Source organism: Desmodus rotundus, chromosome 5 (assembly GCF_022682495.2).
Source record: "Desmodus rotundus isolate HL8 chromosome 5, HLdesRot8A.1, whole genome shotgun sequence".
NCBI classification, from domain to species: domain Eukaryota; kingdom Metazoa; phylum Chordata; class Mammalia; order Chiroptera; family Phyllostomidae; genus Desmodus; species Desmodus rotundus.
Window position 1 is genome coordinate 49,454,718 of NC_071391.1, and position 25,947 is coordinate 49,480,664.

The following is a 25,947-nucleotide window of genomic DNA, read 5'->3' on the forward strand; positions in this document are numbered from 1 at the left end:
ATGGCATTGGAGATTTCTGCTCTGTTCGCTACAGTTTTAGACTTCATTAAGAGCACTCGCGGATGATGTCTAAGCCACCAAAAGTTTGCCGTATCTTCTGCAAGGCATGTGCAGTGTATCCGAGATGGCTGTCCTGCTCCAATGCCAATAACCTGACTGGGCTTGGCGTAGCACACAGAGTCGAACTGAGTATACCTGACAGTAGTGGTGGCCACGATGAGGTCTCCGAGTGCAGATTCCAGCAAATCTTTACTCTTGGTAACAACATTGCTAAATAATGACCTGTCGATGACAACATTATTTCTCTTCTGACTTCAGCGAAGACTAAAGAGAGTCAAACTTTGTTTTCATTTGAACTATAAAACTGATCCATTTGGAGAACACAGTAGTTCCCATTTTTTTTCTCTTTAGGTTGCATAATCTGATCTATTTTCAGTTTTGCTAATTATTTTTTCTGCCAGTTTAAATTTATCGTGAGCCTCTCTAGTGAATCTTTTTACTTCAGTTATTGTACTCTTCAGCTCCAGATTTTTCATGTTTTTATTATTTCTGTCATTTTACTAATATTCTCTATTTGATGCCACTTTGTCAGTACTCTTTTACTTCTGAAATCATGCTTTTCTTCAGTTTTGTGAACATATTTATAATGACTACTTTGATTTCTTTTGTTGTTGTTGGATCTGACATCTGGTCATTCTCATAGGCAATTTCTGTTGCTTTTTTTTTTTATAGTCTATGGGTTATATATTTCTGTTACTTTTCATGCCTCCTAATGATTTTTGTTGGAAACTAGACATTTAGATGTTTATGTTGATATTTTAGGTAATAGATATAGCTGGATACTACTCTTCTCCTATCCCTACGCCCCTGATGTATTATTTTTATTCTCTTGGTTGTTCATTGTTTAGTAACTAGATCAATTATCTTAGTGAAGTTAAACTTCTGATGTTGTTCCTCAGGGAGGTACAGCTTTGGTTCTGCCCAGTCATTCTGAGATGACACTAGTGTTGTTCTCTTTCTTTCCATGGCCACACTCAGCTGTTAAACTCTACTAACTGATTGATCTATTGATTTCAACAATGCCCTGGAGCGTAAGTTGCTCTCTATAAACTAATGAAAATTGTGGCTTCTTTGAAGGAATAGTTTCAGAGGTCTATTTTTGATATTTGTTCTGACCACAAGAGGATTCCTCTCAAGCTTCTTTATTCCTCAGTTTTTTTCTTGCAAACTGGCCTATAGTCTCTAGAACATGCCTTTATTAAATCCGTGAATCTCCTTGCAGTTGCCTTTTATCACATCCTCCTCTGTTCTCAATGCCCTGTTACAAATGATGTCAGTTCCTTTGGGAAGAGATTAAGAGTTAGGTTTTATGACCTATTTCTGCTTCAGACATCCCTGGAGCTCTGGGGATAGGGTCAGTGGCATGCTTCTCTGAAGGACACCCCTGCCATAGGAGTTGAGCACTCGGTGAAGGCAGGGGTAGAGGATGGGTATCTGTCTGAGATCCTCTTAGCTTTCTTTTCCTGGCATTGGAGCCGCCGCCTCACAAGCCATGGCAGTGGTGATCAGGACCCCAGTATTCTCAGTGGTACCATGCCTGAGATGGAGCCGTGGATTCATGAACTGGGGGCTGGGCTGAAGAGGGGAGCAGCCACCTCTTGACTGTACTTGGCCAGGACTTAGTCCTAGCAATAGGTATCTGGGGACAGGATGCAATAAGGTGAAGTCCTGTTGCTCCTCAAAAGAAAGCCTTCCAAATGGAAGCTGGAGGAAGAGGAAACCCTGTCTTCTTGACTGCAGCAGTCTGGAGAGGAATCTGCCTCACTTATAGCAGGGGCAGGAGGAACTAAGCTGTGTATAGTTAAAATGCACAGATCTTGCCTTTCTTACTGAATTTCTCTACATTTTCTTGAATATGTTTCTTCATTTGTCTTTGGGACCATTTCCAGAGCTTTTCATTGGTGGTTTTATCATTTTTTTCAGTTTCGTCGTGCTACCTTTCCAGAAATTCATCTCTGGAATGGCTTTTGTTTATTTGTTTTTAATTGAGATATAATTGACTCATAACATTGTATTAGTTTTAGTTGTACAACATAATGATTTGATACAGATTTAGTTAATCTCCATCGTCACACACAGATTTTTCTGTGTGTGTGACGAGCACTTGTAAGAGGAGTGGTTTTTAAATACATTATAATTACTTTCTTTTTAAAGGACTGTAGAATTATTCTGTGAAAATATCTGGGCCTGCTATTTCTTGGTAAAGGGGGGGAATTTATCTTAAGGAAATTTATCCATGCAGACATCTCTTTTTTTTGAGGTCAGTTTTGATAAATAATATTTTTCTAGAAAATTATGTTTTATCCAAATTTTCAGCCTATTTATAGGACTGAGCAAAGTAGTCTCTTACGATTCCCTTAAACTTTTCTGTCTGTGATTATTTCTTTGGGGACTTCTTATGTGCCTCAAGTATTATCATAAATTCACTAATGTGATAATATTAATGCTAGAAGTAATTTCTCCCCACAGCTTCACTGTTTTTGATTTATTATAATCAGGATTTCTTTATTTCTATGATAATAATACTTTATTGAATTCTTGATATGTACTAGGCCCTTTACAGTTTTGATTTAATTTAATCTTCACAATAGCTCTAGAAGGTATATGCTAATAGTATCTTTATTTTGGATGAGCCAACTGAGTCGTAGAGATTAAGTTATTTGCCTAATTATGCTTAGAAGTCATAATTTTAACTTCTTTGTTGGCATATGAAATTTAAAATTATTTAAAGCTATTAAGGAAATAGCTTTGTTTGTTCCCTAATGTCTCAACCTAATCACCATTTTAAAAAGTAGTAAACTTTTTAATTGTCTATGACAGTACACTCAATTCCATGAAAATAAGCTCCTAGTGCAATACATTCAGTTCCATGAATTATTTCAGTGACATTAATGGGAGAAAAAGTGTTCCTAAATTTTTCTTCCTCAGTTAACAGTTATTAATACTTAAATTTGTAGTTAGCATGAAATATTTCTTTTAAATTCACATTTTACATTTGAAAAGTCAATGTAACAATTATAACATTTAAATAAAATTTTTGAAAAATGTAAAGAAAAAATCATAACCTCACCACCCTAACATAATTGCCTTCAAATTCTTGTCCACATGCACATTTTTTGTAGATGCAATAATGTTTCCTTTATTTTGTATTTGACAAAGTGAGCTACTAAAAATACTTTTAAAAGCAATTAATTTAAAATAAAGGTTCAAAAAGAAAATGTTACTGCTCATTTATAGTTTTCAACAGCCTTTATCATTTAAGAGGTTAGAGAACTGTTTAGTGTAGTTGGGAATATATAAAAACTACATTAGTGTTTGTTTTTGACTTCTTATCCTAATTCTTTTACCCCTTCTCTGCATGGAACAGATTGTTTATTTGTCTGTAAAAGTTCAGGTCAATGAATAATTTGGTTTGAAAAGTCTTATATAACATGATCATAGACAAAAGAAAAAGATGTTTTTCCCTAAGAATTTAATAGCTTCTGTAATGTTTTAATTGTGTTCTTGAATGAGAGGAGTTAGGAAAGAAAGGGGAATTTGAGGAATAAAAGTTGGGAAAAGGTTCTTATCCATATGAAGAAAGCTTCTCTTTAGGCAAGGCAAAGTAAACGTGTGTAACTACTGCCCTCTTGGGTTGGTATATAAGGCACATGTATTTTAAATAGTCTGTACTGATATTTATTTTTTCTTCTTTCAAAGGTGTTAAAATCATCACACAACAAGTTCAACCAAGTAAAATCTTACCCAAACCAGTGACAGCAACTCTGCCAACAAGCAGCAATTCTCCTATTATGGTGGTTAGCAGTAATGGTGCAATAATGACAACTAAACTGGTAACCACTCCTACTGGTAAGTTTTCTTGAGCATCAGTCCATTCATTCATCATATTACTCACTGAGTAATTTCTCTGTACCAGCAAAATGTTTGACACTGGTTACAGAGATTATTGAGACAGGTCTTCATAGAGGCCTTTCTTGACATCCCACTTCCCTCCAACTAAAAATAGTTCTCTCTCTTATTGCTGTACAGTCCTCTATTCTTTTCCTTCATAGCATGTACTGCAGTTTCTAATTACTTAGCTACTATTTGTTGATTTATTCTTGTTCACCTTATTAGATCATAAGCTCCCATAAGGATAAGGGACCATATCTATTTTATTACCTGTGTATATAGAGAGAGCTAGTCTGTACATAAATGTTTAGTAGGATTTGTTGAATGAATGAAAACACAGTCTCCACCCACAAGGATCTCACTTTGATGAGGTTGAGAGTCTGTATTACATTACAGGGTAGTGAGCATTACTCAGACTAAGGGAAGCACAGGATGACATTTTGCCTAGAAATGAGAGCAACCAGGTTATGCCCAATGAAATGACAGTGTAGATCATTTAAAATAATACCACCCTTTGTGACCCTGAATAGTTACTTAATCCCTCAATATTTTCACTTGTCTATTTAAATGGGATAATAATATCTATGCTATACAGTTATTGTAGGTGTTACATGAAATCAAGTATGTAAAGTCCCCAACAGAGTGCTCAATAGCTATTACTATTAATTAATATTAGAATTACCCATTGCTATTATTTTGAATTTGTATAGCTCTTACCAATTGTTTTGGAGGATGGCCAGTATTTAGATAATAGAATCTAACTAATGTAAGATGATAACCATCTGAAGCTTATAAGCTATCATCTATTGGCCACTATGTAAAGATCTGTACAAACAGTGCACTTAATTCCCCTTGGGCTTTATTATCTCCATTTTCAGCAATAAAACAAAGACTTACGTTAAGCAACTTGCCCAAGTTTGCATAGTCAATAAAAGGCAGAAGTGGGATTTGAACCCAGATCTGTTTGACCCCAAACCAGTGCTTTAAAAAAAATTGTACTAAAATATACATAAAATTTATACATAAAAAATATACATGAAATTTATCGTTTTCACCATTTTAAGTGTACAGTTTGTTAGCATTAAGTACATCCACATTATTTTGCAACCATCACCACCATCTAGCTCCAGAACTTTTTCATCTTCCCAAACTGAAACTCTGGTCTCACCTTCTCCCAGACTTTGGGCAGCCACCATTCTACTTTCTGTCTCCATGCAAAATCTGTGCTTTAGAAATACTGTTATTCTTATATTAAATCTATCATACTTCTCCCCAAACTTTTTACCTTTTGGTCCAAAAATAGTAGTGTTAGGTATTTATAATTCCTCATGTTGGGGAAAGGTAGCGAAAGTCATGTGCCTGTGCTTATGTATCTATATTGGAATAAGTGTTTCTTTTTTTAATAAACAAAAGCTTAAGTTGAAATTCTTTTCTGGTTATAATTTAACTGATTCAAACTATGTATCTATATAACATATTTACTTTGCACTAGTTTTTTTTTTCTGACTCTGTAACCAATTTAAACTAATTCTACTTAACATTCTTTCCTTCCTCCTTCTTTTGGACAGGGATTATATTTTTAAATGGTGAATACTGTGCTAAAAGAATTTTGGGGAGGAGGGTATTGTTGAAAATGTTTATCACAGTGACCTCTGAATCTAATTATCATGAAAAAAATTTTTTCAGTTGAAGAAAGTGTTATCTGAGTCATTTTCATTCTCCCTAGGACTAATAGTTCTTAGCTTATAATGGTATTTCTGAGTTACCAAAGTTGTAAGAAAGTATAACAGGCTCATCTGGTTAGTTTTTAATTCCTCTTTGGGGAAAAAAACCCTAGTTCTAGAAATAGTGGGGAAGAGTGTAAAATCCTTTGAGAGATATGAAGAAAAATGTCTTCTTCATTTAACAGGTCAGTTAAAGTTGAGGAAATATGTAAATAATGAACTTTTTAGGCTAAAAAGAAATATTCCTGGCAATTCTTGGCAGCTTCAATTTTAATGTCTAGTAAAATGATGGCATAACTCTTTAAAGGATGGAAATATATGTACAGGGTAGCACAGTACAAAACAGTAAAAGTTTCTAACATTTTAGGCAAACAGTATTGCCTTATTTGCTGAGTGCTGACATGGGGCTTGGCACTGAGACAGCATAAAACAGATGCAGAGACCTTAAAATCTATAACAAATGGCTAAAATGCTCTGGCAGGAAAGATAGTTAAATTTATGTTTCTTTTGACATAAAACTAATGGGAGAAGAATAGTGGAAGAAGCAACAGAATTAGTTATACTTTTTCTTGGGGTTCGTAATTTGACACAACATATCATAGTATTTGATGTGCAAAATTGATTCAAATCAACTTGGCTATAGTTCTTAGCTATGTTTGTTGAAAACTGGCTATAAATTATTACTTAAGTCTTGACACTTTGAAGTTCTATTTTCAAGTTAAAGCAATGTAGGTTACATGGAATTATAGTTAAACTGTATAAATTGTCATTCTTCTATAAGTAATGACAAATTTTTCTTTTGGCTTTTCCCTTTTTATAGGCACACAGGCAACCTATACCCGGCCAACAGTAAGCCCATCCATAGGTCGGATGGCTGCAACCCCTGGAGCTGCAACCTACGTGAAAACTACCAGTGGTAGCATCATTACAGTAGTACCCAAATCATTAGCTACCTTGGGGGGCAAGATAATTAGCAGTAATATAGTTTCTGGTAGGTATATCTGAAACATAAAAGGTATAGGCGGTTCATAAGAGGAAAAAACATTTCAACTGTTGAAGGATTCTGTTTGGTCTCAGTTTTCCGCTTAGAAATCTACAGCTTATTTTTTGGGGGGTAGTCCTGATGTTTAATGATTATAGGTTTTTTAGTTCTGGTATTAAATCTTCACATATTAAGCTTTTGATATTTTAAAACCAGAACATAAATTTGTTTTTAATCAGAATGGAAAGATTATGGTTTACATTTGCATAGAAATTTTTCATTTATAAAATATTCTGCCATTTGTTAATCTGTTCAGACCTCATTACTCTGAAATTGTTGGTATCATCTCCAGTTTACAGAAACAAACAGATTTAAGGTTAGAGATGAAATTGACCTGTCCAAGACCACACAAGCTAGATACTGGAAGAACTAGTATTTATTTATCTAAGTATGTTTGAGGAACCATAACTCATCATTTCAATTGCTAATGTCACTTTAGCTTATTAAAAATAAAAATACTTGAATACCTTATTTGCTTTTCACCATTTGAATTGACTGTTTACTCTTAAAAAATATTTTACTTAGGTAGTGAAGGCTAATATTTATTGGAACCTTACCTGGTTTTTATTGGCTCATTAGTTCCTGAAGTATTTGGGTTGTGGATCCTGAAGTGGAATGTTAACATGGCATTTGTGTTCACTGATTATTATTTTTTAATTAAAATGATGTAAATAACCTTTGGTCAGGCAATCCCTCTTGACTTTAACTGTTTACTGTTTTTGTAGACTAGCCATATTTTGTATGCCCCAGGTAAGTTGTTGTAACATTTTAAAGTGAAGGGATTGAAGTTCCTAGCAGTAACATGATGTTGCTGATAACTCAGAGAGTGAAGAAAAGCAAAGCAGGGCATGGTATTGGCATCAAGTACTCTATTTAAAGCTGTTAATTTTGGCTCTACTTTTAAGTATAAGTGATAAAATCCAATGTTTGCCAAACTGAGGAGGGTAAAACCAGTAGGGAAAGAATTATTGTACTCCAGATTTTTAAGAGGATATTTTAAATAACATAGTTAAAATTCAAATTATGATTTATTACTTGACAATATCTGTACTATAGAACACATAATTAAACATTTCTTAAAAAATGGTCATGTTTTTCATTAGTATGTAGCTTTATATGAATATAAGGTTTTTTCTTTACTTACCTACATGAATTCAGGTTCTGTAGAGCTTGAAGGGATGTTCAGATGTTATAAGACCTCTGTTTTCAAACATTATTTATGATTTAGCTGCTTTGTACCAGGTTAGAGCAATGCAAAATAAGCACGTTTTTCTGGAAGCAAAGAGGTGGTCAGATACAACATTTCTAAATTTTATCATGTATGTAATTTATCCACCTTTCTGTTTTAATATAAAGCAACTCATAATTAGTTGTTCTTTGAAGTGTATGCATATACATGGGTTTTCTGATACACTATGAGCCAGATGCTAGGCGGGTTGCTATGATACATAGGGATGTACATGAGGTACATTCTCTGCCCTAAAGAATGCTCAACTTACATACATTCTGTTGTAGCGTGAGGATTATAACTGAATTCTATGAAAGCATAGATGAAGGCCTTTTTAAAAAATGAGTACTACTACTTTCTTCAATATGAAAGATATCACCCAAGATAAAGAAACATGCTCACTGGAATCCTAAGAGTTTGATAATTCTAGTCGCAAATTATATTGTATTTTAATGTAATGCTGTCCTTGCTTTGCTTTATGTTACGCTTCTTTTTTCTGTTTTCTCACACACACACCCCACACACACATGCACATTTTGTTAAGCTGATGGTCCTTTGTACTTTGATACAGAGTTAAAGCTTAGTTTATATTTCCTTGAGGTAGCTTTTAATGTTTACTTTCTAAAAAGTTTTTTATTAGCCAAAATTTGGTGAGGCTGCATTGTCAAAGGAGACATAATCACACATAAGGGATTAGAGTTAAGAGCTAAAGCTGATATAACTGAATAATGGACAGTTTGGTTTTTGTGGCTCTTATCCTACCATGTACATCCTACAGATAAAGGAAGAAACATTTTTGAAGCTGGGGTGCATAGATGAAAGTGCTTTGTTGTGTAACCTGAGGGTTGCCTTGGACTGATGAGATATCAGGTGACGGCCAGTATACTACAAAGACATTGTAACAAGATTACCAAAAATTGACATATAACTAGAATAAGAACTAATAAGAATAAGCATTAAGAACATTCTTGTTCTTAGTACAATCTTATTTCTAAATCTCAAGTAAGGAATGCTGAGGTTTTTCAGTCAAAAACATTTAAATTTTCTCCTTTAGAATATATTAATAAGTCATGATGCTTTATGGCTTACTCATGAGTTCTGTGCTTAGTCATTAATAAATGATATGTAAGCCTATAGGAGAAAAATATGACTTGCCTGTTTTCATAGGCAGAGGGAATTGCAAGAGCAAAAGTTGCATGGGGACTGGTATGCTCAAGGACCAATGTGAAAACCAACACTGAAGGAGAGGTATATATATTGGATAACCCAGAAAATTAAAGTCTGACAGAACCTGGAAAGCTAAGCAGAAGAGTTTGGGCTCTCTGTGGTAGGTAATAGGAAGCCATAGTGAAGAAGTTACATGTTAGACTAGAGTTAATGGTGTGTATTGTGGAGTAGGAACAAATAAGATCAAATCAGTAGATTAAGGGCCAGATCATACAAGAGTTTGAAAATCAAAGTGGGAAGTAGGAACTAGATGCAAGAGGGATTAGGAAGGTTTTTAACCTATTTCACATGTTCTGGGTTCTTGACGTGATGAAATTAGGGTTGTTTTAGATGTTTGATATGATAAGGACCATCCTCTGATGCTATTTGTATGAGAGAAAGTTGAAATAGGAAGAAAAAGACAACATAAAAGAGATGAGGACTTGTCTCTTGGGCTGATAAGGATAACATGTTGGAAGAAGACATATGGTGGTGACAAATTAAGTTAATTCACGTATTTATTACTGAGTAATTGCCATGCACTGTGTGCCTAGCACTGAGGAATCAATGACATGAAAAAATAACCAACGTGGCTCTCAAGAGGCTTTCATTTTGTGAGGGGTGCGTGGAGTGAAGACAAGGCATGAATCAGAGATTCGCACCAGGAGTTCCAACTTGGACAATTAGAAGAACATAGGGTTCAAATTTGATAGGTAGATAGAATTCATAGGTAGGAGGGAAGCAGATGTGGAAGGATGTGGGGGAGAGGGTAAGATAATACGATATTTGGGTCAGTAGATATACCTCTACTAAGTAGAGGTAATAATTGGAAATACAAATTTATGTATATGTATATAAAGTAGAGTTTCATCCTCATTCCTTAGAGTGTTATAGATTATAAGAGCACATGTTGGTCTGTGAGTCAGTGTTGGTTTTGTCTTTTTTGATCACATAAAAATACATGACATTTCATAAGTTTTTTTGTAGAGTCTGGTGTTATGTGGATTTTGATAAGCATTTAACTACCTCTTTTTTATGATCTTGAAGAGTTTTCCCATCACATTAGTAATATAGATACATAATACTGAGTTTAGGGGAAATATATGTCATGGAATAAAGATCTTGATTTGTTTCAGTTAACTAGTTGGGAGAATATTGGTGGGGACACTGAGAGTGATAGTTTTAGGTTCTGAGTTTGGTGTGCAGGTCCTCAGATCCCAAAAAGATACCTTATTGTGAGAGTCAATTCTTAATATTCTCTCATTCTAGGACAACTTGTAACTTATTGTTCTAAGCCTTCATTCTCATCCTCATGACAGCCTTCATGTCATCTTGGGATGACATTCTCACAAGTATTTTGTACAACATAAAGAGAAATAATCAAATATCACTAGTCCTTAACTCAGGCCTCCTTTTCTCCCCCCTTCTCTAAGGAACGACTACCAAAATCACTACAATCCCAATGACTTCCAAGCCCAATGTGATTGTTGTGCAAAAGACCACAGGAAAAGGAACGACCATTCAAGGCCTCCCGGGCAAAAACGTTGTCACAACATTGCTAAATGCTGGAGTAAGTAAGAGCTTGAACTGCAGACTCAGCAATACACTGAGGACTTGAAAGACCAGCTATATAAATATTTGCTTAAGAACTTCAGAACCCCACAATGGCCAGAATGGCTTGATTTACCACCACTGTGATACAACAACTGCTAAAACACCATCTACTGATCTCATTTTTCACAGTATTTCTAAAATATGTTGCTTATAGCCAGGTTCCTTAAACCATGATTTAGATGCTTGGTTTGGTTCAAATGGAGGATTCCACTGGCCTATTAACTAAAGGGGGACCTCTGTCAGAGAATTTTATTGCTGCATGTGGCCAGTAGATAGCGGCTTAGTATTTGGCCTAGATTGGACAAAGAAAGATGTATGGGATTAAGACTAAATTAATTGACAGGGAATTGTTACTTTCATTTTTACCTTAGAGCTAGTGAAAATATTCAAATAACAGATTTACTTATAACTTTGCTAGTTTATATGCAGTTGTTAAGAGCTTTCGAGCTAGGTTAACCTCGGGTCTCTCAGTATCGTAGTTGTTTGACCTTGGCTAACTTACTCAACTTCTCTTAGACTCAGTTTCCTCTTTTGTATGTTGGGGGTGATAGTCTCTACCAGGGAGTTTTTTCACTAGCTAGTAGCTTTTTTGAAAGTGCTTAGAACAGTGCTTGGCACATAGGAAGTCCTCAATAAGTGGGTTTTTTTAATTGTTATTAATCTTGGTACTTAACTGTTTAGGCTTGGTAATGTCCCTACTTTTCTGGAAAAAGAATACTATACTTCATTATAGTAGATCTCTAATAGTTTCCTAGGCAGCACAATCTATACAGTGTTGACAGAGGTGCAGCATAGATTTTTTTTCATCATGTGGGAAGTCAGATTGTTTCTAGCCGGAGTTCACATAGTAAGCCAAAAGTAAAGCCAGGATTAGAATTTAGTGTTTCAGAATTGTGTATAGTCTGGTTTGCAATTTTATAGAATTTTATATACAAGAGGGGTTGCCGTGTAACTTAGGTCCTGTGGTCATGTAGATCTAAAAGTTATTTGTGAATCCTAGCTGCTAGATACATCTAATAGCAACAGCTTGACACAAGAAATGATAGTTACAAGCAGAAAAGAGTATAAGACTGTCCTTTTTACCACACATGTATATGCACTTGTACTTAACTGCTTATTCTTCAGTGCATACACACACATACATCAGAAGAGCTTTTGCAAAAAATAGCCTGCCACTTGGTTTTGAATTGGCTTTGAGTGGCTCAATTTACTTGGACAGGGGCCATTAAGCCATTTTAATAGATAGACATGCCCATTTGCAAACCAGCCATTCTTGGCAAATGAACTAGATAAGCTCATGCCAGAGATGCTGCTGTGAAAGAGGTGTGTGTGTTAAAATAAGGAAGCACACAATTCGCAGCCACTTCACGTTTCCCTTAGGTGATTATAGCAGACAGTTCACCTTGTGATTTTTGTAATAATATTTAGCTCTAAATTCATAATGACTACCTTTCTGCCAGCTCACCCAGGTGCTTTGTTTTTCCTGGCTGTTAAGTTTAGACAGACACTAAAAAATAAGAAAAACTGGTAAGGTAAAAAATTTAAGATCCTTTCCTTTTTATTTATGGATTTTAATTTTTTAAATTTTAATAATTTAGTAAAATCACTGTTAAGGTCAAGTATTGATTCCATAAATGACCAGAAAATGATACTTAAGAATAAAGCAGATGAAAATGTACAAAAATGGTGAAAAGTTAATGGGCTTAAGCTATCTAGTCAATAAACTAAAGTGATATTAGTAACATACTGGTAATAAAATGTGGGAAATGCCCTAAGTCTTTCTTTGGATTTTCCCATGTAATCTCAGAAAGAATGTTAAATCTTTGCTGATTTTATCTCTTGCCCATTCTTTTTCACATAGACCTTCTGCTATTTATCCTTCTAATTTATATGTGGGAACTGTGGCAGTTTATTTTGTATGTGTACATTTAGCTATTGGTTTAATGCACAGTAATTTTTTATTATATAAATGGTCATTTTCGATAAATTAGAAAATAAAGATGAGTGTGGGGGTGGGGCAAAATATAATCCCAACTCTGTTAACATTTTAGTATATTATTTTTCTATAGTTTTCTGACTTTTCGTATAATATAGTCTGTGAATAGAGTATAATAAGATTTGTGTCAGTAATTTTTAAAATTTACTCATTAGGAAATAATTAATGCCTTCTTTGGATAGAAAGTTAGATGACTTCTAAGATCATTTCAAATAAGTCTGAGATTTTTGATCACCTGGAAACATTGTACTTTGTTACACAATTTATAGTTCTTTTTCCCATCATCTTGGTAAAATCTTTCTGTGGTTTTTCAGTAAAAAGACAGTTTTTATCATTTAAGTGCTTATAAATCTCATATATTACTAATTTCAATCCAGGGAGAAAAGACTATTCAGACAGTGCCAACGGGAGCAAAGCCAGCTATCATCACTGCTACAAGACCCATCACCAAAATGATTGTAACTCAGCCAAAAGGAATAGGCTCCACAGTTCAACCAGCAGCTAAAATCATCCCAACAAAAATTGTTTATGGGCAGCAAGGGAAAACACAGGTATGCTATAAAATATGGTGATTTTTCTTGGCTTAGGTATATTTTAAATTCCTAAAATTCCAAGGTAAAAATTTGAATGAAAAGATCAGTAATATTTAAAAAGTCAAATTATTTAAAGATATGACTGCATGTATATAATTTATCCATCTATTTTCAAAACCTGTGTTTCACAGGTTTTGGTACTTTTTTTTTGATATCTAAATATTTGTGTCATCATGAGCAAATATTGGCAGAAAACCAATATTTATCCCTGGGAATAAAATTTGTTGAAGGTATATATTGTTATTTGAGGAGTATATTGTTGAGGAAGAACAGTAGTTATTAATAATCTCTCAGAGAAAAGTATTTACTTTTTGTAAGCTAATGTGGTCTTCAAAAGCAATTGATTTACTTATAAAATTTGCTTTATTTGAAACCTAAATATGTAGAAGCTAGAGATCTCTTTGTTTTTCAACCACTAAAGTAACTTTACAGGAGATTTGCCAGGGAAATTGAGGCTCAGGATTTAACCTTATGTTGCTGGGCTCCTGTTTATTGTACATGATGTATGACATACCAAAGGAAGCAAAGTCAGCTTTGGTTGAGAAATGCTATCCTAGAATTTTTGTCAGAGGTAGTAATTTACCTATAAACTAATAATTTACCTTTTGAATACTTTCCTCAGAATTATAATCAAATAGTTTACTATCTAAACAAGTAAGTTTGGTGATTAGAAATAAGTCCAAATTGTCTTTAAGATTCAACTGGAACAATTTTATTTGCTCCATTATCTAAGTTGTTATGTATTTCATTCTTGAATTCTTAGAAATAGGTGACTTAATAGAGTCTGAAAAGGTTTAGAATCTTCCCCTGTTGGTTGGGTATCATCCTGCAAAGCAAAAGGTTGCTGGTTCAGTTCCTGGTCAGGGCACATGCTTGGGTTGAGGGTTCAGTCCCCTGTTGGGGCACCTATGAGAAGCACATTGATGTGTCTCTCTATTTCTCCCTCCCTTCACCTCTCCCTAAAAATAAATAAAATCTTTTTTAAAAAATAAAAGGTTTAGAATCTTACATATGGGAGAAGTGAAAAAAAAAAATGTGGTGAGTTAATATTTTCTTCCATGCACTCAATTGAAGTCAACTACTAGAGTCCAAATTTTGAAGTGTAATGGTTCAGTTTGAAAATGTTTTTCCCATTTCACTTCTTTTAGAGTCTGTGGCTTTCACCTTTGCCAAGAGTTGATCTACCACATGTTCTGTGTTGCTTCTAATAGTTGACTACATCATTGTTCCTCTGGGGAATTCTTCAAAGATGATTTAGGTCCCAGGCAAGTTTACCTTGTGCACATGTGTCAGTTAGGAACTTCATTTGGTTGCTAATGATAGAAAGCCAAAGAACAGTGGCTTAAACAAATTACAGTTTTATTTTCTTGTTAATTCACTTTCAGGCTGGGGAAATCCAAGACTGTTATTGCGGCACAGAAATTGCACAGGGAATCTAGTTTCCTTGTATCTTTCTCTTCTGTCATCCTTAGCTTGTGACTGTCATTGCTGCTATATAGCCAACAATTGTAATGACTCCTGGAGACATCATAGGCAAGAAGAAAACAGGGGCAAAGAAAGGTTCTTGTCAGAATCATGGCTGTTGTAATCTGGCATGTACCACTTAAATGTTATATGTGGCCTGGCTATAATTTGTTCGTAGATTGAATTAGTCTTTGACGTACAATGTTGTGTCCAAAGCATAGTAAATGAACGGAATGCGGTTTTCCACATCAGGAAAATATTATTGTTCATGACCTAGAAATTTAACATTTTATATAGTGCTTTAAAATTTAAACTGGATATATTTCTGCTTTTCTTCTAGGTTCTTATTAAACCCAAACCAGTGACATTTCAAGCCACAGTTGTTAGTGAACAAACAAGGCAGCTGGTCACAGAAACATTGCAACAAGCCTCCAGGGTGGCAGAGGCCGGTAATTCTTCTCTTCAGGAGGGAAAAGAAGAACCACAGAGTTATACAGATAGTAGTTCCTCTTCCACAGAGTCCTCCCAAAGTTCCCAAGGTAAGACCCTTTTTTTATAATTACTGCTGACATAGTGCCCTAGTTCCAAAATAGTTGCATCTAGGAGTTTCAAACAAACATGTATGCTTTGATTTTTCAGTTCTTTTGATTTTATTCTCTGTTGTTTGATATATTTGTAGTAAGCCTCACCATTCTTGACTGCATGGCAGATGTTCTTCAAATAATTGGTAAACTTTAGATGATGATTTTGACATACAGGTATTATCAAACTGCTTAGGGCTGTGATTCCTCCTGTTTTCTTTGGGTAAGTAGTAGGAGTATGCAAAAAGTGAATATACCTTTTGAAATGGTTGTTGCTGAATTTTGAGAAATAATCAAGGTGGCCAGGGTGGACTATAAGTAGGCTGTAAGTAGGGTGATCATACACTGCAGTTTGCATGGGACAAGTCCTAGTTCCCAGGTGGCAAACACAAGGCCCGTGGGCCAAATCCAGCCCTCCGCCTTATTTCTACCCAGCGGCAGCACTGAGCTCTTGATTAACTGTTAAGGAGTAGTTACATTTACACAGTCCTAAAATTACATTTGGCCCTTTGAAGGCAACCACAAGGCTGATGTAGCCCCTGGTGAAAATGAGTTTGACACCCCTGTGACCTAGTTTCTGTCTGTTCTAGCATAATTATTAAATAGTATTCCTTTTCACTCTCAAAGGTATCCCAGTTTAAATAATAATTGTATGGCTCTCCTAATTATAAGGAAGGGACTATGAAGTCATACTTCATATTAGGGATGCTCTTTGTCCTCAGTGCTGTTTTAATTATGTTGTTGTTCTAGGAAGTCTCTTGAAAGTAACTTATGATCATAATCTTTGAGACCTTCTACAAATCTACTCAGTTACCTTAAAACCACCTGAATTGTCAGTGCAGTATGTTAATGCCTATGCTCATACACTCTGATTTTTCTAAGCAGAGCTGTTTATCTTCCCTTGATCATTCCTCATTCACTCTCTTCCCTCTCCCCACCTGCCCATTATCCTTTCTGGAGTGCTTTGTTAGCACTTTTCTAATAGAGATTCTTCATATTGTGCAAACACTTTATCACTTTAAGTCTTAGGGAGAATCTTCCCAAGTTGGTTTTACATGATTCAAATTGTTCATTATTTCATTAATTAACTTTGAGAATATTTATGAGTTTATACTATGTAATAAGTATTATGCTAGAGTAAATTTTGTATCTTTTACAAAGACTGAGTAAAATATAGTTCTTGCCACCTAGGAGCTTAAACTCTAGAATAGGAAATTTTGAAAACATCATGTACAACTTCAGTATAAGAATTTTATTAGTAACAAAAAAAACGCCAAAGACTGAAAGTTCATACTCCAGTAAGGAGCGGATGAGAAAGCTTCAAGAAGGAAGTAGCATTTGAAATGGTCTTTGAAAACTCACCAATTCAAAGTAAATAAAAATGTTGATTTTAACAAATAGTATGTCATTTATTTTATAAAATATGTAAAATATTTGGCTTATGAGTTGGTGCTCAAAGGGAGACAGACATGTGCAGTAGATGTCTGTGTGTGTATACTTATATATAACATCTCAGAGTGTCTTTTGAAATTGCTCTTCTTTTCCTAAGGGAGGTGTAAGCCAACCAGTACTACCCAAACATGTCATTTCATTAGTGAGTCTTTGGTTTTATTTCTAAGAATTGTACAAAAGTTAAGCTGTTTTTAGAAGTGATTGAGTATAAGGTTTTCTGCTCTTTGATCTGTTATACAGGCATCATCTCTCTTTTTTTTAAGGTTTTATTTATTTTTGGAGGAAGGGGAATGGAGGGAGAAAGAGAGGGAGACAAACATCAATGTGTGGTTGCCCCCCATGTGGCCCCCACTGGGGACCTGGCCTGCAATCCAGGCGTGTGCTCTAACTGGGAATTGAACTGGTGACCCTTTGGTTCGCAGCCCATGCTCAATCCACTGAGTTATACCAGGCAGGGCAGCATCATCTCTTTTTATTTATTCTCTATCTTTCATTCTGTATTTTTAAAAAATATTCGGTAGTGCTGAATATTGTGTAATTTAGAATAGGTGTATCTAATATAATTCACTGTAAAGCCAGTTTTTATAATTTGCATTTGCCCCTCTCCCCATATCCTTTTATAGCTCTTTAGTACATTCTCAAAAAGACAAGGAGCTGGGAATAGATATGCTGCGATCTCAAGAGAAGGAGAGAAAGGGATAAAGGTTTGGGACGGTCTAAGATAATGCTGTTTTTCAGAGTATATGAGGATCATAACTACTAAGAATGTAAATACTAGATAGCGGTCCTTTTTTCTTTTATATTGTTTTTGTGGTCTTTTAGCCCCCTCCCCCCTGCACTTATAGCTGTGTTTTCTTTTAATGTAATTCCAAAATTATGAAAAAGTAACCAGAAGAGTAAAAAGAACTGTTTATTCTCTTTACCTAGATTCACTACTAGTTTACATTTTGCCCTATTATTGGCTTTGTTGTTGATTCTCTTTATGTCTCCCATATATGCCATGTATTTACAGTTTTTAAATTTTTTCTAGTGTGTTTCATCAATTATGCTATTATAGTTGTCCCAATTTTTCCCCCTTTGCCTCTCTCCACCCAGTACCCCCATTCCTTCCAGCATTCTCCCCCCTTAGTTCAAGTCCATGGGTCGTGCATATAAGTTCTTTGGCTTCTCCATTTCCTGTACTGTTCTTAAAATCCCCATGTTTATTTTATGCCTATCATTTATTCCCTGCTCCTTTTCCCCCATTCTCCCCATTCCCTTTCCCAGCTCATAACCCTCCAAATGATTTCCATAACTGTGATTCTGTTCCTGTTCTGATTGTTGACTTAGTTTGTTTTTCAGATTCAATCATAGATAGTTGTGAATTTATTGCCATTTTAATGTCCATAGTTTTTATCTTCTTTTTCTTAAATAAGCCCCTTTAACATTTCATGTAATAATGGCTTGATGATGATGAACTCCTTTTGCTTTTCCTTGTCTGGGAAGCACTTTATCTGCCCTTCCATTCTAAATGATAGCTTTGCTGGATAGAGTAATGTAGGTTGTAGGTCCTTGCTTTTCATCACTTGGAATGCTTCTTGCCAGTGCCTTCTAGCCTTCAGAGTTTCTTTTGAGAAATCAGCTGACAGTCTTATGGGAACTCCTTTGTAGGTAACTCCTTGTCTCTTGCTGTTTTTAAGATTCTCTCCTCATCTTTAACCTTTAGCATTTTAATTATGATGTGTCTTGGTATGGTCCTCTTTGGGTCCAACTTGTTTGAGACTCTTCATGATTCTTGTACTTGAATGTCTGTTTTCCGCATCAAATTAAGGAAGATTTTTTTCATTATTTTTTCAAATAAGTGTTCAAATTCATGTTCTTGTTCTTCCTCTTCTCTTTCTGGCACCCCTGTGATTCGGATGTTGGTACGTTTGGAGATGTCCCAGATGTTCCTAATACTATCCTCATTTTTTGAATTTCTTTCTTATGTTCCAAGTTATTGATTTGAACTTTGGTGTCATCCCCTCCATTGTTGGCTCCCTGTATATTTTTCTTTATTTCATTCAGTGTAATCCTTCATTTTTTCCTGGGTCTTTTTTTTTTTCTTGCTGTTGCTGTACTCAGTGAGTTCTGTGAGCATCCTGATAACCAGTGTTTTGAACTCTGCATCTACTAGGTTGGTTATCTCTGTTTTGTTTAGTTATTTTTCTAGGGTTTTGTTCTGTTCTTTCAGTTGGGCCATATTTCTTTGTCTCCTCAATTTGGCAGCCTCCCTGTGTTTGTTTCTCTGTGTTAAGTAAAGTTGCTTCGACTCCTACTTTTACTAGCATGGCCTGTTGTAGAAAAGGCACTGTAAATTGTGAGTTCTAAGTCCGTGCTGGCCCTTTAAGTGGAGTCTCCTGAAAATCCTGCAATTTCTTCTGACATCTCAACCCCCACTGATTTTTACAGCCAGAAGTTACGGGGATTTATCTTCCTGGCACTGGAACCCTGGGCTGTGTGGTCTGGCCTGGGGCTGGGATCCTTTGCTCCTGTGGTGACCCTCTCGATTTTTATTCACCATACATGAACATGAGGCTGCCCATTCCACCACCTCTCTGTGCCACACTGAGTCTCCATGCCTCTATGCGTGTCTCCATGTCTCCATCCCTCCTACCCATCTGGATGAATGTGGTTTCTTTAAATCTTTGGTTGTTGGACTCCCACACAGCTTGATTTTCTGACAGTTCTGGGTGCTACTTGTTTTGAGGTCTGGTTGTAGTTTTTTCTGTAGTTTTACAAGGAGGTAAGCATGTTTATGTATGCCTCCATCTTGACCAGAAGTCCAATTTTTAAATTTCTTAGCCATTTGAGAGCAAGTTGTAGATATCATGCCCTTTACCCCTAAATTCTTAAATTTGTAGGTCTATATTCCTTTTTTTTTAAATTTTATTTATTTATTTTTTAAGAGAGGGGAAGAGAGGGAGCAAAACATCAATGTGAGAGAGAAACAGAGAAAATCAATTGATTGCCTCTTATACATACCCCAACTGGGAACGAAACCCGCCACCCAGGCATATGCCCTGGTTGGGAATCGAACCAGTGACTTTTGCTTTGCAGGATCAGGCCCAACCAACTGAGCCACACCAGTCAGGGCTGTAGGTTTATATTTCCTAAGGGTTAGTCTCTTCGTAACTGTAGTGCAGTTATTGAAATCAAGAAGTTCAGTGCTGTGATTCTGTAATCTGCAGTCTGTTCAAATGTCATCAACTGCCCAATAATGTTCTTTATATATTTTTCCCCAGTCCACAGTCTTAATTCAGGACCACACATTGCATTTTAGTTGCATTTAATTGTCATGAATCTATTTTGCTTTCATGAATCTTTATTTTGGTTTAACTAGGATAATCCTACAGTCTGTCTTGGTGTTTCTTGACCTTGACAATTTTGAAGGGTATTGATCAGTTACTTTGTAGAATATTCTTCAGTTAGTTTTTGTCTGATGTTTCCTACTGATTAGATTCAGCAGGAATTCCACAGACATGATGTTGTCTCCTTAATTTGATCTCATCAGTAGGCATATGATGTCAGTTTGTCCCCAAATTGATGATGTTAATGTTGATCACTTGTCTTCCCTTTTTTTTGCGTTATGAAGTTACTATATTTTCTTTTGAGATTTATATTAATTTGTGGGGAGATACTTTGAGACCATATAAATATCATGTTTCTTTGAGACCATATAAATATATCTTTAAACATTTATGTACTAATTTTAGCATCCATTGATGATTTTCGAAAATCCATTATTTATATATTTGATTGTTGGCATTCTACTATAAAAATGAAACAACGTTGCCCTGGCTGGTTTGGCTCAGTGGATTGAGTGCCGGCCTGCAGACCAAAGGGTCACCAGTTTAATTCCCAGTCAGGGCACATGCCTTGGTTGCAATCCAGGTCCCCACTAGGGGGTGCACAAGAGGCAAGCACACATTGGTGTTTCTCTCCCTTTTTCTCCCTCCCTTTCCCTCTTTGTCTAAAAATAAAATAAATAAAATCTTTTAAAAAAATGAGTCAACCTTTTTGTGACTTCATATCTTTTTTGTGATGACTTCCCTTACACAAGTCCTGGAAATAAGGGTGTCTCTTAATGCCCAGGTAATTTCTTGATTCTACTTATGATTTCTAAATTTTCCCCACCATCTCCCACCCCCAAGAAGGAGCAGTTTAGTTCTTATACCTTATTCCTGAACTATCTCCTCACAGATTAGGAGTCCTTCATCTTCACCTTGCTGTACCACAATTTTAGATCACCCTGGGAAGATTTCATAATTCCTTTTACACTATGCTTCTAGAATTGCTTTGTATACCAGCTATTTTATCATTGATCATTTTATGTTGTGCTTTTTGTTTGTTTATAGTAATTGTTTTTCACAAGGCTACTAGCTTCTCAAGGGCAAGGGTCATATTTATTTCTCTATCTCCAAATATTAGCAAATAGGTTAACTGGCACTTAGTAGATACTCAGTAAATGTTTCACTGAATGAACAAACAGCAAAACAGCAATCGTAGTATCTGTGGCATAGTGTTAAGCTTCAGCCTTATAAACTCATTTTTGTTGCCTGATTCTAAAATGTTGTTTCCTTTCAGGAGTTCCCTCTAACCTTGTGGGTGGGCCTATTAAGTGGTATACATGTGGAGTATTTTTAGATCATGTTAGACTGTTAGATGGCCAAGGCTAATGCATCAAGACCATTCTTGCCTGGGTCACTGATGCAGATTGGACCATAGGCCTTCCATAGCTCCTGAACTTTTCTTCCTAATTAGATCTTTTTTCTTTCCCTTTCTTGCTGGGGAATAGGCTAGACTTAATGGGTCCCAGATTTTTTAAAAAGAAAAACTATTAAAGTTTTCTTTTCTCATATTCTATTTATTTCCAAAAAGTTTTAAGGTAGGTTAGATAGAATACAAGATTATGTTGAAGTAAAATGGAAGAGAACAAGGAGACAAAACCAAGGGTGGGGATTTAAGATGGTACAAAGCATGAGGAAAATACAAAAATGCATCCTGTCAAGACCTTGCTTTAAGCAGGTCACAACTTAGTTTCTAGGGTGATTTTTCATGATCTGGGTAGTCATGGTGAGGATGGGGAATAAATACAAGTTAAGTAAAACATACTTGTTGCAGAACTTCTCAGAGCTTTTATGTGCTAATAATACATATTGTGAAAGATGAAGAGTGGAGGAAATAATGTAAAATGCTCCCCAACTTTTTTTTTACCATGGAACCCTTTTTTGTAGAACACCTTGAGAAACTAATGTTGTCTGGGACCTTTTGGGCGATGCGGTCTAGGCATTTAAATACTGGGAAGGCCTTAGGCTTTATGACAGTACTTCAGAGGGAAGGTACATCCTACGTCGTAGAAGGGATATAGACATCTTGGGTTCAGTTTAAAAGAGATAGTTCAGATGGGTAAGACATTTGGGAATCATATTATATGAGGAGTGGTTAGTGGAGATTGACTGTTTATCGTGGAGAAGAGAAGATGAAGATTGGGTTGGGTTGGGGGAACATGGGAGCTCTCATCAGTTATCTTGAGGACTGTGATGTGGAAGAGGGAAAAGAATTGGTCTTTGTGGGTGTATGGATAGCAACTAGAACCATTGGGTAGAAGTCACAGGAAAACTTGCCTCTACTCCATAAGAGAACATTTTTTCTCTTATGGAAGGAAACTGTCTTGGAAAGTTGTGAGTTCTCAGGTGCTAGAGTTCCAGACTGGCAGTGAAGATTTCAGCATAGGATTGATGATAGTGTTAAACGGATTTTTTGGTCTTTTCTAGTTGACAGGTCTTACAATTTTATGAACATGTGATATAGGAATTTTATAGTAAACCTGTAAGAGACATTTTTCCATAGAGATGCCTGAGTCTGCCTTTGAATATAATAGTGCAGTGTCTATCTCTAAGTACCTAACATGTGGTAGGTATTAAATAGTATTTGTTGAGTGACTTGTAGGGAAAGATATCTGAAGGTTAGCAGCCCACCATCTTCAAGAAAGATAAGGAAGTCATTAAAAAAAAATAACAGCCTTCCCAAAGAAAACAAAATCAACATACAACAGATCTGGAATTTTTAATTACCATTTACAAACTATTCCTACCCACCCCTGCAAAAAGAAAAACAAAAAACACTGAGTAGAATATGTGCCACACTGGGAATATATAATTTTCATTACACTTCCAAAAAATCTGGAAGATAAATGCACACCACATAATCACATGGTACTGTGAGATCAGCCTCCTGGGAGCACAGTCATTACTGTCCAACCCCAGCGTCAGAGGTGATAGGCAGTAGATTTATCCAGACTAAGCATAGCCAAAGGTAGAGAGGAAAATCACTCAAGAAATGGTTTGCACATCTAAATTCACTCTCTCATGTGTCACAGTTGCTCAGGTTGTTGCAATAATACTTTGTGATGGTCAACTACTCTTTCTGAGTATGGGCAGAAAGAGTGAGCAATCTCTCCAGTCTCAATGGGGTGATGTTATTTCTGGTAATGTCTCTGACAGGCGCTTCTATGTGGAAATTTGTGTTCCTTTTCAAGTCTCTTTCTACCATATCCCTCTACACATACAATCCTTGCTTTCTTCTAAGTACTCAATGTGTATAGAGTGGGGTTGCCAAGTCATTCTTTGCCTATAGGTCCTCTCACTTAACAAGAGGGTACTTATATCATCAATGGAATTTTTTAAATTTGAGAACTTCGGTTATTTAAAAAGAGTGATTCTTTAATATAATTCTCTTAAGTTTAAGTTCTATATATCTATTTAAAATGAGTAAAGGAAAATTGTTATATGCTTCATATAGCATTTGGTATTGCAGGATAGTATCCTTCAATTTTCTAGATTTTTGGAGATGTTTAATGAAAATTATACATCCCACATGTGACATATGTCCTACCCAGTGGGTTCTTTTGGGGGGCGGGGCAAGTTGGAGGGGGATACAGTTTGCTAATGGAAATGGATACAGTTTGCTGTTGTAAAGTGATTTCATTTTCTTTGTTAAGGTTATCGTTTGTTTGTTTTTGAAGGGTTTTTACCCCTACTCCAACCTTTTTGGACAACTTTATGGTTTTCAAAAATATAATAGTGTTCATAGAAGGTAGAACTTACATCGTATTTAGTCTTGTTTTGGCAGCTACATGAACTCTTTTTATTCTTCTGTGATGCTTTCACTGACATTCTAATTTAAAGCAGTCTTTTTCTTTTTATATATTTATCTTATTTGCCCTAATCATTTGTTTTTACTCAAAAATACAAAGCTGTATGTGTCTTTATTTTGTGTCTCCTCCATTGTAATCCAAACTTGGGAATAGGGATCGTACCTTTGTCCTGCATAATTTTCTCTGTGGTGTCTTGGACAAAGGAGTTTAGGAACTTAACAATAGTCTAGTCCAACCTGCTAAATAGATGGAAAACTCATAAATAATTTGTTGCTTGATTTGATGTACATTTAGTATTTATGTGCATACCTGTATAGCAGGAATATAATAAATTTTGAATTAGTATATAGTTTATCTTGAAACTAACAAAAAGTCTTAGAATTGAGAACTTTCAGGCCACCACCACCACAATAATAACATTTCTATTGTCCTTCATAGTTAATGAAGCTCTTTTACATATATCATTTCCTTACATCCTCAGATCCTCAAATTTTGTGAGGTAGAAAGGTGATTTTATTGCTGCCATTTTAGAAATAATGGTACTAAGACCCAAAGAGTCAACTTGCTAATAATTAATAGAGCTGGGGCTGTGACCTAAGACTTTGAACTCCAAATGTATGTGTCCTATTTAGTCATGCTGCTTCTAGATTATCTAGTCATTCTTGTTGTCAGTGGACAGGGTTTCCTTTCAGTAAAATCAGTCATCCGAAGAGTGTTGACTGAATGCTGAAGTTGTAATGCAGAGCACATTTTTCAGGTGCCTTGGGGGAAGTAATACTCCTACAGCATTTTGTTCTTACTCTCCACAAATATGCACCCACCTACACAAATGCACACCTATTTATTACAGCAATGATCACACTGAATTGTAATTTGTCTTTTTACATGTCTGTCTCCCCAAACAGATTGTGTGCTTCTTGAGAATCCTCTGACTATTCTGTGAGCTCCTTTGTATCCTCAATGCCAAATAGAGATCTTGGCACATAGGTGCCCGGTTTGTTGAATCAATGAATGAATGATTAAGTGAATACAGACATGAAAAGACATTATGCCCTTTGGGGGCTTACAGTCTTCTTGGGGAGATAAAGCATGAAATTTACAATAAATACAAAGATTTTTTAAAAAACAAAAATTTATAGGGTTTGTTTTTTTTTTAACTAATATAAAACAGATTCCCAGCCTGTAGTTCATGTAATTGCTTCCCGGCGTCAGGACTGGTCAGAACATGAGATTGCAGTGGAGACTAGCCCCACCGTAATTTATCAGGACGTGTCCAGTGAATCACAATCAGCCACTTCAACAATCAAAGCTCTGTTAGAACTCCAACAGACAACAGGTATGAATTCACATGCTCGACTGAATGAAGCATGGTTTCTCTAGAGATGGGTTGTGCTAAAAATACTACCACTGTTCTATTTTCTTTGTTATTGTTTGAGCACATTTCCTCCTCTGGACTTGTCTATAGTCATTGGTGCAGTCTGTTTACTTGTCAGTTCATTAAGATGTGCACAGGAGTAACGAAGGGTAGATACAGTCAGCAGAAAGGAGGGGGAAATGGCAGAGCTCTTTCTTCTCTGTCTCATGATTAGAATGAACAGTCCTGTTGCATTTTGTCACCAGAAAGGAGAAGATCCGTTGCTTCTAAGTGGAAAGATAGGTGCAGTGCAGTTGCCAGTTCTATTCAAAAATAGTAGGAGATAGGTTAAAGGGCCCCTGCCATCCTCTTTGATATTGGTGGAGCAGTTTTATGTTCATAAAACACCATTAATGGCCCTTTCTAGCACTCTAATTTGTTTTAATTATATCTTCATATTTCCTCGTATACTTTAACCACTTGAACGTCCATGCAAAGCTATCCTTGTTTAAAAAGATCTTATCAGTATTTCTAGTCATTAATATCTTCACTGAACTCTAGGCAA

At 35.7% G+C, this 25,947-nt stretch overlaps 1 protein-coding gene across 8 annotated transcripts in view; it reads left to right on the forward strand.

Moving 5' to 3' along the window:
* The window catches only part of EMSY (EMSY transcriptional repressor, BRCA2 interacting), a 76,388-nt gene that overhangs the window by 36,027 nt on the left and 14,414 nt on the right, over positions 1-25,947 (forward strand). For all 8 annotated transcript variants that reach the window (XM_024572542.3, XM_045181833.2, XM_045181834.3 and 5 more), the window contains 6 exons: positions 3,760-3,909; positions 6,496-6,666; positions 10,585-10,721; positions 13,139-13,312; positions 15,159-15,357; positions 25,200-25,364. In XM_024572542.3, the coding sequence (XP_024428310.2) occupies positions 3,760-3,909; positions 6,496-6,666; positions 10,585-10,721; positions 13,139-13,312; positions 15,159-15,357; positions 25,200-25,364 (996 nt within the window). The remainder of the gene's footprint in view (positions 1-3,759; positions 3,910-6,495; positions 6,667-10,584; positions 10,722-13,138; positions 13,313-15,158; positions 15,358-25,199; positions 25,365-25,947) is intronic.